The sequence below is a fragment of the Pholis gunnellus genome (genome assembly GCF_910591455.1).
Source record: "Pholis gunnellus genome assembly, chromosome: 6".
Classification (NCBI taxonomy): Eukaryota; Metazoa; Chordata; class Actinopteri; order Perciformes; family Pholidae; genus Pholis; species Pholis gunnellus.
Window position 1 is genome coordinate 15,200,330 of NC_136532.1, and position 18,495 is coordinate 15,218,824.

At 40.9% G+C, this 18,495-nt stretch overlaps 1 protein-coding gene across 9 annotated transcripts in view; it reads right to left on the reverse strand.

Annotated features, from left to right (window-relative positions):
* Positions 1 to 18,495, reverse strand: part of trpm3 (transient receptor potential cation channel, subfamily M, member 3) — a gene marked incomplete at both ends in the record, with an annotated part of 121,564 nt that overhangs the window by 37,102 nt on the left and 65,967 nt on the right. For all 9 annotated transcript variants that reach the window (XM_079161179.1, XM_079161178.1, XM_079161186.1 and 6 more), the window contains 4 exons: positions 4,406 to 4,529; positions 5,110 to 5,284; positions 16,210 to 16,381; positions 17,373 to 17,497. In XM_079161179.1, the coding sequence (XP_079017305.1) occupies positions 4,406 to 4,529; positions 5,110 to 5,284; positions 16,210 to 16,381; positions 17,373 to 17,497 (596 nt within the window). The remainder of the gene's footprint in view (positions 1 to 4,405; positions 4,530 to 5,109; positions 5,285 to 16,209; positions 16,382 to 17,372; positions 17,498 to 18,495) is intronic.

The following is an 18,495-nucleotide window of genomic DNA, read 5'->3' on the forward strand; positions in this document are numbered from 1 at the left end:
TATTGACTGCAAAGTCTAGACATCGCAAGTCTTGTGTTACACTCTTACACACATACTCACACACTTATACTCTGCTCTGCTCTACTTTGCAGCCAATCACTTAATAACCTACTCAGCAGAGTAGATTGGCTGTAATCTGCTGACCCTCCAGGACCCCGAGGCGGAGCAAGAAAGATTATAGCCGACCCCTCTCACCCTGGACACAAACTCTTTGAGTCCCTTCCCTCTGTCAGGAGGCTTCGGTCCATCAGGACCAAGACCTCACGCCACAGAAACTGACCCCCACTGACCCGGACTCTTACATCCCCAGGACAGTTACTTGCAGTTACACACCCTTGAACAACTCTTCTCTTAAATATAAACTTGACACTTTAATAACATACATGTTTGAACGTACATTAAATGTGTTTGTTTGTTTATTATATTCTGTATTTTTAAATGATAGCGTTTAATGATGCACTATTTGTTTTTTGTCACGCACCAATCACCGAAGCCAATAGCAATAAACCGTTTCTGATTCTGATGTCATCTGTAGAGACTCTTGAACAGGAGTGTGTTGAATAACTTTTAAAAGTCAAAAGAAATAGAAGAAATTCACCAATTCTCCTGCAATGTCTGTCATTTTAGTCTCCAGATTAAATATTGCAAACTCATCAATCCTGCGCAGGTACTGCCGGTACAAGAAGGCATATCGTGACAGTACAACACAGAAGACCATGTACATAGCAGTTAGTAGACTAGACATGAACAGTTTGATCACCATGCAGGAGCATTTGAATGCTGCCGAGCTTCTTTTTATTTTGTGTCTATCCATTCTGTTTGAACACAGTATTTCTGCACAGCTGCAGAAAGGCAAGTCTAATATTATGAGTATTATACTAGAATGAGATTCTAATGGTTGCTGCATAGGATTGTTTCCTGACTAGTGTGATCAAAACATTACAATAACTCCAGAGAATTATAAAGTCAAAAACTATGACAACAGACATTCAAAGCTTCATTCAAAAATCTTGAAGTAAGCTGACATTCAGTACAGCCTTACTACATGTATTAAGTTGTCCTGTAGTATTATAATATCTGAGAATTGAAAAGTGGTTCAGTCTGATCTGAGGTCAAGTGGGTGACTTTAACACAGGTTGTATTAGTATGGTGACCCAGCCGAACACGTTTCACCTTGAAATATGAAATAGGCCAAGCCATACATGTTCTGGTTTCACAAATAAAATCAGTTGACCACACAGGGAAACATGTTTGTTCCATTTTATTTGGGTCTACAGCCGATCCATGACAAGAGTGTTTCCGGTTTTGCATGAGACAATGGGAACCCTCTCTTTTGCTCACTCTCATGTTATTCCTTCCTCCCTTACAGTTACTGCCCTCCAATCACACGTGCATAAACACTTCAATCAGTGGCTTTCTGAGTGTGATCAGGAGGGAACCCTGATCAGTCTAATAAATAGCAGGCTGGTGAAATGACTTCAGTGAGACAGAGGGAGAGAGGTGCCAGACAGCAGCGAGTTTCATCTATCTCTCTCTCTCTTTTTCTCCAACCGCTACCAAAGTTGGCTTTTTGAGACTGTGCATGGTGTATGGGCACTAATGATTGCAGTACATGCTCACTGAGAAAAGCCTGAGTTATTATGGAAGATATACAAGGAAGAGGATTGCTTCAACTGAATACATTACCATAGAGTATGCTGTCAAATTGTTATGTCATTGGTAAATGTTTGATGTCATTGTTAAGATTATAAACCACAAATGACACATTCATACATACTACATGATGTACAGCATCCTGGTTATGATTACCCATCACACTGTTGGATTTTCCTGCTCTTGCACCCTTCTATCTGTGATCATACAGATCTATTAATTAGACAAAGTTACACACTGGCTGCATAGCCCTTCTTTTGCCCCATGACGAGTAGTGTAACCCCAAATGTCTGCATTTTAACTGTGGTTAGCATGTTAAAGAACACTTTCTTCCTGGCAGTAAATGGATTATCAGACAAATACCTAATTGTCCTGTAAAACACAGGAATATTAATACAAGGGTGGAACAGTTGGTGGACATATAATATTGCCAAAATCCACTTTCAGTGTTCGGTTGCAGAGGTAACAGTGTTTTAAGTTCAGAGAGAGGCAGAATCAGATTATCTGGCCCGTACAGCTGCTCCTGCTGAATGATTCACACATTGTTCTGCTCTGGTGTATTGTATTCAGACGAAGCATCAGTGTGAGCATCAGACAGCCACTGGAACCCCACTGGCAACACAATCAATCCACTTACACGCTGCACAACCATGACCAAAGCTGCGCTGCCTGCAAAATACTCTGTGCATGTTTTTGTGAGTGCACTTTGTGTGCAAATGCTTTTGATTTTTTTTTTGTGTGTTACTCATTTTCCTGCAATTGCTATATTAACTGAAACTCAGAATAAAATGATTATTCTACAGTATTTTTTAGGGCTGCACAATATTGGAATGTATATATCTGAAATATAAATATATTGTGATGTGAAAAAAAACAGGAATATTCAGCCTAAATTTTGTACACCTTGAATTTAAATGCATCAATATGTTGCACTTTAAGAACAAAATTAAGAGGCTAGATAAACAATGTTGTCCACTTTCAATGTTTGTGCTCTAGCAAACTATTGTATCATTAACACATTGGTTGTATAGATATGAAAGGCGATGACACAGCAAATAAGTAACACCCACAAAGCAGTTTAACAAAAAGGGCTCTGTGTTTCAAGACGGGTCAGGTGGGTTGGCGACGTCACCGCAGAGTGCGTACTGAGGACATTCTGCCCCGGTTGACAGTCGCGCCGCAGGGAGAGGGTGCAACACTAAAAGCCCATGGCCGAGTGGCGAGGTCAGAGCGAGGGGCGCTGTAAAGTTGAGGCAGACTGCGCCGACCCAACTCATCGAGAAGTTTGAAAATACATACGGTGCATTATGAAACTGTGGCGGGTCTAACATGACGACCCTGTAGGTAATGGAAACACAGGATAAATCATGGAAAATGTGAAGCGTGGGAGTTTTCCTTTTGTATCAAGCAGCAAAAAAGTTACATGACAAGTTTGAGTGACGATAGTGCATGCGCAAATCGCAATGTTGATGCTTAAACGATATATCGTGCAGAAGAGTATTTTTACAAACTGGGAAGATTATTGCATGGTAAATACCTGGTTACGTCATTTTAAACCTCTCAGCCATTGTGTTTCAAGATCTTAAGCTGAATTCTAGCTCAGCACTTTTACTTCTAAAAAGGTAAAAAAAATAAATACGGCTTAGGTATGATACTATTTACAAATGTACTAGCAAAATGCTACTGGCAACCAGCAGTACCAGCAGTACCAACAGTCACTGATCTGGCAAATATCCCCTCCCCTACAAAGGCATTGTACACTACGTTCAAAGTGAGTTGAGGCGAGAGCAACCAAGTGGTAAATAAGTTAGTGATGCTGCACAACTAAGATACAGTAAAAGCTGCTAGCTGTTTGTTTTGTGGGTTTTGTGGTTTGCGTGTGGGTGTTTGCATGCTGTGGTGCACACTTTCAATCACAATGTGTGAGCCATATAGAGCAATGTGGCAAGAAAGCCACACGCCCACTGCTACTGTGATCAAATGTACCATGATGAAAACGTACACACACGGACAAGATTGTCACCTCTGCACTTACAGCAGTCAACAGCATTATCAAGAGGTCACTTTCATATGTCGGACAGTTCTCTAAAGGGACTGGGAATTAAACACTGCCAAAGGGGAAAAACTCTCAAGGTGGAGGCCATTTGTTCCCAAACGTCATCTGAATATATTTACATCCACTTAACATTGTCATGCATAAAAGATGGATTAATACTTGCTTCAATACAAGTTTCATGATGAGCAAGCTTCAATTCACAAATTAATTTGTTCCTCCTTCACATATTTTTCATTTTTGGGCTTCTTTATACAGCAGAGACATCAAAGCTTGAATGATTGGTGATATTACTGCTGATATTATTGGTGGTTTAACGGTGTGTGTGTATGTGTGTGTGTGTGTGTGTGTGTGTGTGTTTTACCCATTTTTTGGGGACATAATTCTGTTAACACAGACACATTGTGGGCACTCGCCTTCCTTATGGGGACAAAATGCAAGTCCCTATAACGTAAATCATAATGTTCTACGGTGAAGACTCCAGAAAATGAATGTAAGTCAAGGTAATGCTCTCAAAAGTCATGAAAACACAACTGTGTGTGTGTGCGTGCGTGTCTGTCAGCTCTTCAGTTTTTCGTATACTGCTCATATGTTTGCTTTATCTGCATCTGCAAATATAGTCATGCACGTGCAAATATGTGCATGTGCATGTGTGTCTGCTGGCATGTGTATGTGAACATTTATGAAAGTGACACTCACCAACTCCTTCTTCTTCATGCACTCCATGAGAATGATGAACAGATGTTGGGCCTGTGTGCGGCTGTAGGTGAAAGTCTTCTGGATGGTCACCAGCAACTGGTCTCTTAGAGACTCATTAATTATGCTGCAGAGGTGCAGAGAAAAAAAAAAAGAGTGTGTCAGGAAAGGGGTCGGATAGAGGAAGGAGAATAAAACTGTGAGGGGGAGGCAGGCAAATTAGATTTGCTTGTCACTAAGTGAAACCAAGGTTGACTGGAGCTCTCAGTCCTACTGTCTCAGGGTCCTTGGTGAGATGTGATTCTGCAGGTTTACCTTAATTTGTAACTTGATATATGAAGCTATAAAATCTAATTCTAAAAAAAGTCTATTCTAAATTCATGGTGTGTCTTATGATGAATACAACCAAAAGAGTCTCCTGTGTTTTTTTTAAAGTAACACATTTCACGTGTTGCATCAGGTTGTTGCATCAGGTTTAACATCTTTTTCCCAAAAAAGCATATCTGACAAAAATAACACTTTTGCTGTCATGTACAGTATACATGAAATTGTATCCTTGCTATGTTTGATCTAAGCCACCTTGTTTGATGAACACTAATAAACTAAAGATATCAGAAATTGTGATTACCAACAAGCTTTTCCACATTGGATAAGCATTGTATTAGGAAGTGTTTGCCCTTGGACTGTAGAATAATGTGAGTGCATACCCTCCATCCTCAGAGTATTTGTGTCCGAAGGCCAAGATGTCTGAGGCCCTGCCACTGCCATCACACACAACCACAGGGATGGGAGGCGTGTCCCTGAGGTACTCCAGCACAATGGAGATCACATTAGGGCCTCCCTCTACGATCAGAGCCACCACCGGCACACCCTGACCAATACCTGGACATGGAAACAAGTGGGTGGTTTTAGAAAGGAAAACAGGGATGAACAACACAGAATAGAGGACAGAAATGTGAGGAAAGAAGAGGGAAGTTAAGAAAAGAAAAAAAAAACAGAACAAATAAGTTTCATTACATCAGCAAGACTTGATCTCTAAATAGAAAAAAACATTTCCAAATCTGTTGCCAAGGTCCAAATGTGACACCTGTGATGTCTCGTATTGTCAAGACACTCTACGCTTTCTAATTATGGTCGAGAGGTTTTTAAAAAAGCACCGGTACCAAAAATAACCAGCCCACTTGTGTGCTTTGTTTTGTGGTTCTGTGGCATGGATGTGTGTGTGTGTGTGTGTGTGTGTGTGTGTGTGTGTGTGTGTGTGTGTGTGTGAGAGAGATTCAGTGATGAACCCCACGCTGTTCTACACCTTGCCTGCTAACCATTGTCTATTTACGGTAACTGTGCATGTTTAGCAGGTTGTTTTTTCTGCACATGGTGAGACTATCTACAGGAGAAGGTACTGTAGATATGAAATGTATTGCCAAACTCTCAAAGGAACTTCCTGCTTGTGTTGCTCCTTTTCCTGCTTCTTGTTTCCTTTCCGTATTGTATTTCTCATCTTACCACTGAACGTTGCCTTTAAGCCACAATAAACCCCAGAGTCCAATTCTCTCTTACCCCCCCTATGTTCTTACCCTTTTTAGTGGTCTCAGTTCAATCCATTTCCTAAACCCTCCTTCCCTCATCCTGCCCTTTCCTGATCTCTGTCTCACTTCCTGTCTTTACAGCTGATCTTTCTATAGACACTCCGTTCTCCTTTCTCCCTCCCGTTCTGCATCATGAGGTTGTTTTCAGACGGGTGTTTTGACTCTTCTAATTCAAAAGCTGTGTAACTGCTGGATCTTCCCCGCCCTGCACCCTCATCCTGGTCTGCATAATTCACACGGGAGAAAGCGTCTCTTAAACACGCAGGCAGACGAGCGCATACAGATGTGTGCTTACATACTGTATGTGCATACACACACACACAAACATAAGCACACGCACACATTCAGAAGCATGCCCACCACCATTACGCTTTGCCTCACACAGCCTCGTGCGGCCTTGCAACAGGGACAGTTACATAAGGAGAATATTTTAAGGGCCTTGCCCACTTCAAAGAGGTAAAACATCAGTGTGCCACAACACATCACACGACCATACATCAACAGAGCTGAATGTGAGAGAAGCAGACTAATAACTTGCATTTTGCATCTGATTCTTCCATTTCTTTTGGATGTCTATTTCTGCTGTTACCTGCATGTGTGTGAGCTTGCACTTGTGCCGGATCAAGTATTGATATTGATGACTAGTGAGCTTTGGAGGCAGCGCGGCAGTATCCAAAGCAGATTATTGTTCAACTAAGGAGCAGATGAGGAGGGGAAAGCACAGCTGTGTCTTGGCTATAATTGGTAGCACAAAAACACACACACACACACACACACACACACACACACACAAATACAGATAGAGGCACACACAAGTAAACAAACCACAGATGAAATAGAATTCTCTTCTGCCCGACTACCCACCAAAAAAACACATTTCCTGATGGCTTTTGACCTCTCATTCAGTCTTTTTTTTCTAATACAGAGCTTTGACTACTGTATTTATTCCTGAGGGAACTCCGATGTATCAATATGGCAGCCCGTTAATTCAAATTAAAGCTGTCCACCCAGCCCAAACGCAGACAAATGTCCTCCTGTTTACTCCTGTGAGTGCCCTTTAACTCACATAAATGGGACCAAAATAATATTTTGACGCTAAATGCCTTTAAATTTGACTGGACCTAATGGTTATAATTGTGATAATTCAATGAGAAATGTCTCTGTGAGAGAAACACTCTTTTTAGTTTTGCAGAAATATGTAGTGTAATGTATTTATTTAAAGTTTTACTGGATTCATGGACACAGAGTTTAATTAATTTCAATTGGGACCGCCACTAAAAAAAACTGCCACAGTCCAGTAATGTTCCTGGGAGCTTGACTGGGATTTAAATCCCTAAACATAGAAGTGTTAACACTCTGCCAACTGCTGCTTCTACTGAATTTCCCATTTTATACTTTTGTAAATCCCATGATTGTTGGACAGCTGAGAGTCCTTTGAATAATGTGGAGTATGTCTGTAGAGGCGAATTTTGTGGTCTGAATTTTCCCTTTCTATCAAATAAAACACCAAGTAGATGAACACAGGGTGGTTGAAAAAGTCTGCACTTTCGGGAACTGTAATAAATGAATTAGAGTGGAAACAATGTTGTATCTTTTACAAACAATTGCAGAGGTGTACTCCAGGGTGTGTCAGTGCACACAGACATCACTGTTGGGTTTAGGCACAGATGTAACTGAGACCACATACAACTACACCAAGCTGTGATGCAGACAGAATATTTTAAACAGATACATATAAAATGTATATACCTAATGGACAGATAAGAGAAGGATAAAATATAATCTATATCTCTGTTCTTTTAAAAGTCTCTCTTATAAGGGTGGAAGTCGGGGTGCTATACAAAATGTAGATACATACCATGTACACTTTTATTGAATAATTCAAACTAAATCACTGTTGCAACCTTGCATCACTGTGCAAGCGGCGCTCCATCCGTTTCCTGACCTTGAAATTGTCCTTGCCCGTCTGTGTTATTTTGGTGCTCAGCGCGAAGCACGCGGTGAGCACAGACAGGTGGTTCATTCAAATGAGGCTGAGCAAAATGAGTTGTGGATATTTAGTTGGGAATGAATATTAGACCTGGAGCTGAGAATAAAAGTCTGTCTATCTGTTACTATTTTCACAACAAGCACTACTGCTCTTTGCATTTTGTTCTTCTTATATATTATTATGTTTTTTAATAAGACAAAACTGTTTTTGTTTTTAAATATCAAACAATGACAGATACACAGATTTTTGCGTGACATATTATATATGTGGGATATATATTCTGAGGAAACTTGATTTCATAAAATACACACTCCACACAATAAACCCTATTCACTCTGTACTGTCTCCCTTAACACATTCAGCCTTTCCACCAACTATTCTTGTAATGCCTGTATCCATGGACCATTCACACACTCCAACGCATCAGATAACACAATCGGCAAACCCCTACTCTCTCCCTTGTCTCTGGATCTCATACATAGTTTTAACCCAGTGCCGCAGCCCACACCTTATCTCTCAGGAGGGAAATTACCGTGAAACCGTGTGAAAAGGCAGAGGCAGAAAAAAAGGAGAGAGGTGGTCGATGAGACTCCGTGGCCACAACTTTCTATATTATCCAGTCTGGGGGACGAGGAAGTAACGAGGAAAAGAAGGAAATAGGGAGGGAAAGAGGAGCTTGTAAGCGAGACACACATAACATGCTTAAATGTTCCTAATTAAGGATCCAGCAATGACTCATCCTCTGCGTGTGTGTCTCTGTGTGCGTGGGTGTGTGTGAGTGTCTGCGAGTTTGTCCTTGTATGTGTCAAATTTGTATCAGCATGACTGGAGGAGGTGTGTTACAGTATGTGGGTCGGTATCTTCGCACCTCCCCCCCACCCTTGCCAACACACACACACACCAAAGATTTAAAAAGTAAAGCACTCTCCCTCACACAAACATCATTATCCTAGCGAGGACCAAAGCAGGCAGGACACATCAAATCTGTGAAGGGGACATGACTCGACAGGCAACAGAACAAAAGGTTAGGGGGTGCATTAAAAGGGCAAGGTTTCTCTTAAACTTGACTTTTTCAGTCGTGTTGTGACGTCAACATATGTTGTCTTTTTTTTTTCATACTAAATCAGATGGTCTGTGACTGTGCCACCTTTTTACCAGTCATTTTAGTCAAGTTGTAGCGTTACCAAGGCCGTGAGCCAGAGAGAATGAATCATGAATGGTGTTATTGATCAGGAAAATACATTTACAACTGGGGAATTGGGTTTAAAGGGTTGATTTATGTGTGTGAGTCTGTGTGTATCCACTTTTGTGCGAGCTATGTCTATGAAAAAATGAAGCCTACTGTAAATATGTTTGTGGAATTGTACTTAAGGCAATGTATCATCCCACAAATTCAAAACAAGTGTAAATAAAGTGAAAGTGTATAAAATGTCATCTGGATAAATGGCGTCTTAGTTTACCTGACTCGTCCTTGCCAAAACCCTTTTGGATTCAGCTCATACGACAGCTACAAGATACAGTATACATCTCTAGTCTGCACTGACTTCAAATGATCCATAAAAGGTACAATAAACATGTCATCACGTCACAAGCGCTACAGTCAGCCTCTGAGTAGTCGTAAAAACTCTGTGAACCATTGGAAATGCAGAAAGTCAGGTTTATTGTATAGCCCATAATCACAGTTAAAAATGGTGTTTGTCACAAATATGAAGAAGCAATTGGTAAAAATAAATAACTGTATATGACAAAAAGAACAAAAACAATTGCTTTTTGTCTCGACTTGTTTAATTGTTAAATAGTATGCATAGGGGACATCCCTGACCATCTCACCACTAAGGGTTCTTTTAAGAGCCCTTTTCATCCAAAGTACCGTTTTTGAAAGAAAGGATTCAAGGATTGTTGAAAGCAAAGGTGTTAAAAGGAACGCCCACAATCCAGCCCACATCCCCCCAAACACTGTGATTAGGAACCATGATTGTTGCGGGTTACGCTAAACCACATCAGCCCCAGCCCTTTAGGGTTGTAGATCAAATCCTTGGAATATAAACCATTACACCAAAGAAGTGTTCTCTATAGAACCGCTCATGGGGTTTCCTAGGTAAAACTCTTTATGTTGGGGTCTGGGTAGAACCCTCTGAAAGGGTTTCAGGTGGAACCTCTATAAAACCCTGTGTGTTTCTAGTTAGCGCCTTTATATCTAAGGGTGTACCTGGAGAAGAAGTTGTGTATCCAACCTGGCTGTTATCTCTCCACCACAGGCCTGAACACTCTGGCAGTTCTTGTTTGACTTTTTTTCAGTCCATTTGTGCACGAACACACCTTATCCCTAATGACTTTTACTGTCCCCATGCTGTCTCTGTAGCTTGTTCTCAATTGCCCGAAAATATTTTATCGACTGAGCCACTCCCACAGAGTCAGTTCAGCCCCATTGACTTAAACATCATTCAAACATTTAAGTCATCAGTGTAGTACCACCACTGGGACCAAAACCACCAACCGGGGGACTCTATATTAATTTGTATGACTCATGGTACGGATTGTCTAGAGATCTGAATTAAAAAGAAAAATTCACAGCACAACTTATAAGCTTTTCTAAGCTTTTCCTGCTATTTGTGCTTTGTGGGATATATCTCTGAGCCAGATTCAAACTTAAAATGCAGTTATTTGAAATGTGTCAAAGAACAAGAGCCACCAAGTAATCCGGTTGGTCACGCAGTTGGACAGAGCAAAAAAGGGGAGATATTATAAGCTATATCGGAAAATTGTGAGTTTGTTCAGGCATTTATAGTGGTTGAAGGAAGAGTATTACTACCCTATTGACTTCCCATGTACCAATAATAATAATATAATCTCTTCTGTATCGGCTGCTCCACGGTGGAGGTCACAATGTCATGGCTAATCTGCAACGCAAGGCCTTATGGCTTCTGGATTCGATTACTAGAGCTACTTCATCTTTTACCTCTGCTGTGACTAATGAAAACACTGCTATAGCAGGACCAGTGAAGGTTACACAGTAGACACAGAGTTTAAATGCACACACATTCAATATACAAAGCACTTATGCGCCCATTTCAATATTCCATGGAATTTAAGTGAAATGGACAAGGGCACACTCAAGGTGCCTCATTCATTCTTGCAGACTTTATCTAAACTTGCACAAATTAATAATGTTATTTCCTCTTTGGGCCTGGCATGTACATCCATTTGCAAAAAGATACAGCAATGTGTGAGTGAATAAGATGCAGGGAATTCTATTTATTTCTTGTTGAATTTTAAGAGAGAAAAAGATTAGATGTCCTTATTCTCCTTACACCTCAAGGTATTATGTCGTCTCACTGCCTGTATCCTCCACAGCTGCATCACACTTTCTTTGCGCTTTATATTATTCTCTTCCCCCTCGGCTCACACTCAATCCCTTTTCTGTGTCTTCATTTTCTCACTCCCCTTTCTTCCTCTTTTACTTGTCATCTCTCTGAGGCAGGTGTGTGATTAAAAAGCATTGTAGCCACATGGAGACATGTCAAAAGAGCGGTGCAGTGGCTGAGTGAGCTGTGCTGAACGGTGCCAATCATTTTATTGATTTTCTTCATCTTTGACTTTGAAAATATCTGCTAGCGTCAAGAGATGGTAAGTAGAGGTTAAATAGGAAACATGTCTCTGTGTGTATGTGCCCTCACACTATAAAAGAGTGTGTTGGAATGAGCAACCATATTTTAAATTAACAATGCTTTGTCCCTCCGTTTACATGTGAAGCGTGCTGTGCTGCCTAAGCTGAATCCTTGTCACGGTTATCCAGGCTCATTTGCATCTGCATCTCTGACCACGTCTGGCTGAACAAGTGACGAGAGAGCCATGCATGTACGGCAGGGCAAAGCGCTGAGCATTTACTCTAGCGTCTGAATGTGCTGGCTCCAGTCCATCCACCACATGTATAGCCTCCCAACCCCAGTTCCCTGTCTGAAGCCATTTATTTTGTTTACCACCAACCAGAGCTGTCCCTTCAATAGTCTTGTCCACATTCCACTGAAGAGGGCACAAAACCCATAAGGCGACACCTTACACAACATCAAATTTACAGTCATACAGGACGTATGCAGAGGGAATACACAGGTCTTGTCACCAAAGGTGGTGTTAAGAGGTTTAGGAACGGCCCAACTGTGCTCCAATGATGAGATTTGACAGGTGCCAATGGTGCTACCATAATTTGAAATGGCAATGTGCAATGTGCAAAATGACCACAAACATCTTTTGGCAAAAGTAAATCGAAATGTAGCAAGGTATTAGTTAAAGTATCATGACCTAGAAGATTTGTTAAGGCATTGTTTGCAATATCAAAGCTATATCTAGAGCGTAGTCAGATCAGAACACAATCACATTTGATATTTACAATTGACTCCCACTTTTAAAAACTGTGTTATATTGTGGAGCCAATTTGATTGCTACAGCATTTCCGGCACTCACATGGTGATAGCCGTTGCATGGAAAATTGCACGCAGGCACAGTAGGATTAGCTACAGGATTGCCCAGACATCACAAAAGTACCACAGGGGGAGATTACACATATCTATCCACCACACTTCTTTCATCTTGTGTTTGTGTGCAGAGTGTGTGACTGTGTGTTAAAATAAAAAAAGAGGAGAAAAAAGAGCTTGTGGTTACGTGTGGTCCACAACCCACATGTTAGGCCATTCAAACTAAAACTGCTTTTTTCCTCTTCACTTTCTTTATCCTTCTTTCCTTGACAGGACCTCAGGCTACTCTTGGATCCCACAGCAGCCCTGCTGTGAGGAAAATTGATGCACTCTTTGATTGACCGTGGACAGGTAATAGAATTAAGAAATGCTCCTTGTCTGCCAACCCTTCAGAGGTGAATGAGTAAGTGAAAGATACTCGTGTGTATGCACAACAAGGTACAGTAGAATAAACAGGCACATACAGTAATCCCACACTAGGGCTGCTCATTTGCATGAAAATCGGCACAATAAAAGTTGTTGCGACATTCATACAAGAAAAGGGATATGTGGCTGGTTTGTCAATAGTGTGTTTAACTCCTTCTTGTGTATGTTAACCTCTTTTGGGAGTAAAAATGTCCCTTTGTTGATATGTAGAGTTGCAGCTGTGCAGATTAAGATGCTTAAAATTAATGTTTAGATAAATCTACTAACTACAAAATGTATGAAGTTCCTAAAAACCAATAGCTAGATTCATCACATGTTCAATATAATTTTAAAACAGTTCCAAGAAAAAAGAAGTTAGTAGACTTGCTTTGATTCAGGTCACAGATACAAAATCACATCACATTATATAAGAAACGTTAACAGCACTATTCTGATTAATACTATGGATCCATTTTGGCTGACACAGCACTTCACCTCAAGAGGCAACTGTTGTCAACCTGACTGGCAGGTTATACAGTTGAAGCTGGTTCTCAGCTGAGGTTACGGTTCGTGTCAGAGTGATAGCTCCGTGCTATGATGGTCAACAGTAGATTAACAGCACACACAGTCACCTATCAGCTTGTTTCATTTACAGATCCCGGGCAGTATTAGTGCAGCATCTAGATATATGCTCAGATGATGGATAAAGCAGAGATGGCGGAGTACATTCCCATCATATGGATGGTTAGATGCCTGTATGACGACTGGGCGTCCCTTTGCCTTCCCAGCCCCTTTTGTATGAGTCCAGGCATAGGATGACAAAGGGAAGTCCATAGGTCACATGACTGGATGATGAACAAGGAGGAAGTACATCTGTGTATCCTAACAACCCGAGGGAGATGTCCTAAATACCTAGAGACACTGGGTCAGGAGGAATACGGTTGTGCTGGTAAAGAAAAAAACAAAACAGTTTCATCCTGAGTGACAGTCCGTATCAGTGAACATCAGTTATAGGTGACAAAAGCAAGATTTGATTCATGATATTGCTCTCGACACTTGTAACCATGTATCCATTCCAAACATCCATCTCCTGACACCCTCAGTTTTCAAATAAGCATTGATGTTAAAATGTGTGCATTCATGTCACCCAAACCCTGAGGAAAGTGTTATAAAATGCCTTTATGTTGACAACAAAAGACGGTAATAACAAATCACGGCCCCAAACTGAATTTCTCTGACACAGGTTTGTTTCCAGCACTTTCTACACAATGAGAGGCTATTAAGAAATGTATTTAAAGGGTTTCAGCGAGGTTTGTGCGCGCTTGTGTCGTTGTTTGTGACGGTGTGTGAGAGAGAGAAAAAGACAGAGAAATGCATTTGTATTCATGCAAATCCATTTGGTTTCTAGCTAAGGTATAATGTGGAAATTGAAAACGGAGAAATACAATGTGACAAGGACTCAACGGTGCATGAACACTCCACACAAAGGCCAGTATGTGCATGTGCAGGCACAAATAAACATAAATATACAGTACACGCAATACATAAACACCTGCGTCTCGCACAAACAAGAATTCAAATATAGTCTTGCTGCCTTTTTATGAGCATAATATGCCTTTGATGCAATAATTCTTAAAATAAAGACGTGGAGAGGTGCACAAAAATACATCACAGAGTGAGATTCTTTCGAATTTCAACAGTAGTGTGTAATAATACCGTGTCTGTCAAAATATATAAAATACATAAAAAATGTGGCCGTCCCGACATTTGTGATGTAGACCAAGTGGTTTTGAAATCATCCAGTGTACCATGTTCTGATTTGTATTATCAACTATCAAACAATCTGATACAGCTTTCATTCCTTTAGGTGTGTTTACATAATACAACTTAATGTAGTTGTTGTGTCTGCAGTACAGCATATTTGTACATGTGCAGTTGTCGACCGTGTGCTGATCAGTATGTCTGTGTTTGTTACATTTGTTAGCTTTGTGCAGCACCACAGAAGAAGGAGACAAGGATTATCAAGCAGGTTAATTTGAGGAAAGAGTTCATCTGAGCTGTCAGGAAGCTTTGAAAGAAAAAATAAACCCCTCCTGAAGGGAGGGACGGTTTCAAAGGCTGATCGAGTTATATCACAGCTGGCTAAAAATACGCTGTCTGACAGCATGTGTTCAGTATAAAGCAGGTGATGATAATTTTAGTCCGGTTGCAGCTATAAAATAGAGTTTGAACCCAATTAACCCATTGTGGTGCCATCAATAAAAACAAGGATTACAGTTTCATTATGCTATTATCACGCACTGTGATTAAAACAACCCTTTCTTTAATTTAGGGTAAGTAGGGCAGTAGCCATTACAGATTGGTACAGAATCCTGATATTAAACGGGCACCGGTGCTAAAGACCGGAGCATTGATAAGCTTCAACGTTATTGGTTCTTATATTGGTACTTTTAAACGTTTTGGTGTAATTTTGGAAGATAACTCACAGTTTACTCGAGTAATCCCAACTACAGTCGTTATTGTAAGTGTAAAACCTTGTGTGAGTAAAAAGCCAATAGTTTATCAATATATGAAATATCTATTTCAATCAACTCTGTCCGCAGTCTCATCCTCCGCCGCTGTTTTACACAACCACAGTGCACTGGCTTGGTTAATAGTGAATTGTTACAAACAAGCTATATCATAAGCTGTCTGTATGTAGTGTAACTGTTTGCCGCAAATCTTAAAATTCCTGAAAGATTTTCTGCTTTCCGAGACAAAGCGGCCCCGTTTCTTTACTAACGGTACCTGCAGGCAGTAAATCACATCAGCAGACGGACGAGGACAGAGGACATGAGGAATGACTGATACTGAAGTCTGTGTTTTTCCTTCTTTATGAACTTCACTCAGTATTGTGACGTCGGGGATATTATTTATTTTGTTGAGGCTATATGATTAGTTGTGTGTGTGCGGCTAATCTCGCATTCAGCTGCAGCAAACTGCATACTTTCTTGGGTAACCAGTTGTGGCTTCATGCTTAAGGACCTCTTGTGGTTGCTGTGACTCACAGTTTCTCAAAACACCTTCTTTTAACTGTTTTATACTGCCATTGACTGCCTGCTAACTCCTAACTCACTACTCCTAACCGGCACCCCGGCCAGCAGGGGCCGCTAGCGATAACACAGCTGACGGTCTGTTTGGCTTACGGCTAATGGAACTACCAGTACATACACTGCTGTACTTAGCTGCCACTCAATGACTGCTAAGCGGGCAGACAGCTTGGTGAGTTTACCTTTCTGTTTTGGCCCTATTGTATGCAGTGTATCATACATCAACTTCAAGCCCATTGCTTGTATAATGGTAAATTCCACTCACGTGTGTTGATCTTCTGCAGGGAGATGTGTTTCTCAAGCTGACGTCGCAGTTTGACCTCAGCGCCGTACTTTCCCGTGGTGCCATTGTCTGCCAGGATGAAGTGGGAGTGGAGACTGTTTAGAACCGTCAACTTGCTCATGGGGTTGGACATGGTCTGGTATGGACGCACCACCTGTCCGGGAAATTAGGAAATTGAACAGTTACACAAACATCTGGGAAGGGGTATGTGACAGCTTGACAAAGGAAAATGTTTGGTTTACTGATAACAAAGGCATGTTTTCTTAGCATCATTTATGTTACCCACGTATAGACAGAAAGTCATATGGGAACAATTATAGAATGTTCTAATTTTCAGGAGTTTTAACTAAAGAAGCAGATTTTAATGGCAAGCCTATGTTACAAACTAAGCCACAGTTTGAAAGGCATAAGGATCTACCAAGCAGAGAGACACTAACAAAGAGACGGTACTGGTTGAACAATGGGAAATATTGGATTCGCCCTTTCAGGGCTTGACCCATTCTTAGGACTAAAAGTCAGGATATTTCAGCCTCTTGTTTTTAAAATCAGACATCCACATTTAAGGAGAGAGATTTTATCAGGGTGATGAAAGATGAAAGTGTTTGGTACTTAAAAAAGAAATAAGAGACCAATGTATTTTCAATAGCTACTGCACATTTATTTTACTGTTACTGGATGACCATTTATACGACATTGGAGCTTGGATTTGGTCAAGTGGAGAAACCCCAAACAATCTGAGGTAAACTCATCTGGTCATTAGGCGTACAGTTGAGACCAATCAAGAATGGAAAAAGAGCTACAGTACTTAAATTGTCTCATTTCATCTGCTCTGCTTGACTTGACTTCAGTAGAACATTCTGAATTTTTTTAAAACTACAACAGAATATTGATTCCAGATATTTCAATGAGTCAGCATGTGTTCTGCAGTGTTCCGCCAGCTGTGTCCAACTCACTTTGAAGGAGCGTTTATCACAGATTGCATTGGCTTACTCAGCATCTCAGTTAATAAACCGTTAACTGCAATTCACAGGCTGTGGCAACTGTGGGCTGCACACAATGTTTTTTCACATCACGCAAACCAGCATGCAACCGCCCGCTCTGAAACTGTTTCATATTGTTCCGTTTATACATTCTTAGAGACTTACATCTTTGCCAACAAGATCCTCTTGATTTTCTACGATGCCCCACGGAGCGATGCCAATGGTGCAGATCTTCCCCCTTGACTTGGAGGCGTGGTCTTTCAATGCATCACCAACATGGCGTATCACTCCTGTGTGTGTGCAGAAATGTTTAAGAGTGTTCGTCAGAAGGAGGGAGACACAGATAACAAAATCAGTTATTGTCAATACACAGTGTAAACTTAGATAATGTTACAATCTGCTGTTAAAAGATAAACAAGAACTATGAGGTGCAGGGTAAGGGCAGCAGGGGTTGGTGCGGAAGCCGATTTGAATATACTCTCACACACACACACTCACACACACACACACACACACACACACAAAAACACACACACAGCATCAAACACAGACGGGTCGTAGCTTCGGGCCTCTAGTTGTTGTCCTCAGGGAAGCAGCAGTCAGACCTGGAGGCCATCTTGTACCATCTCTGCCGACATTAATTCTTTCTCTACCTCCATTATTCAGGCCTTCCTCTCCCTCTTTCTTGCCTTTGAACCCATTGTGTCACTAAATCTTACTTTCTATTTATTTCTTTATTCAAGTGTGAGCCCTCTACTGCATCCAACGGTGTATCATTTATTTCCATCTGTCTCATCTCGCCTCCCATCTTTGTTCTTATTTAAAGCCTGCTGTATTTAATTTAGGTAACTAAAAATGCTTTTCTTTTTGTAAATATGGAAACAATACAAGAACAATACAAACAGTGAACAAACAAAGTGACACAGCATTGAAAAGTCCAAAGGTAAAACTAAGAAACAAATATGTGGTCCATTCCGTTCCCAGTAGTTATAAAACATTATACATTTTGCAACACGGTCGTTCATTTTAATCTCTATGTATAGTAATCATTGATATCATTGATACCATTCAAGATACTACACTTCCACTGATATGTGAAACAGGAGCAGCAAATCATTTACTTCCCGCAACTATCCATAGTTTACCAAGCTCAGAAACATAGTATCACTCAGGGAGACTTTCCATATGCATGATAAAGTCATATCTATGCATAAGCCATGTGCTCTCAATCTGTCAGCTAGAGAGAACCCTAAAGAGCCCCCCCCCCCCCCCCCCCCCCCCCCACACA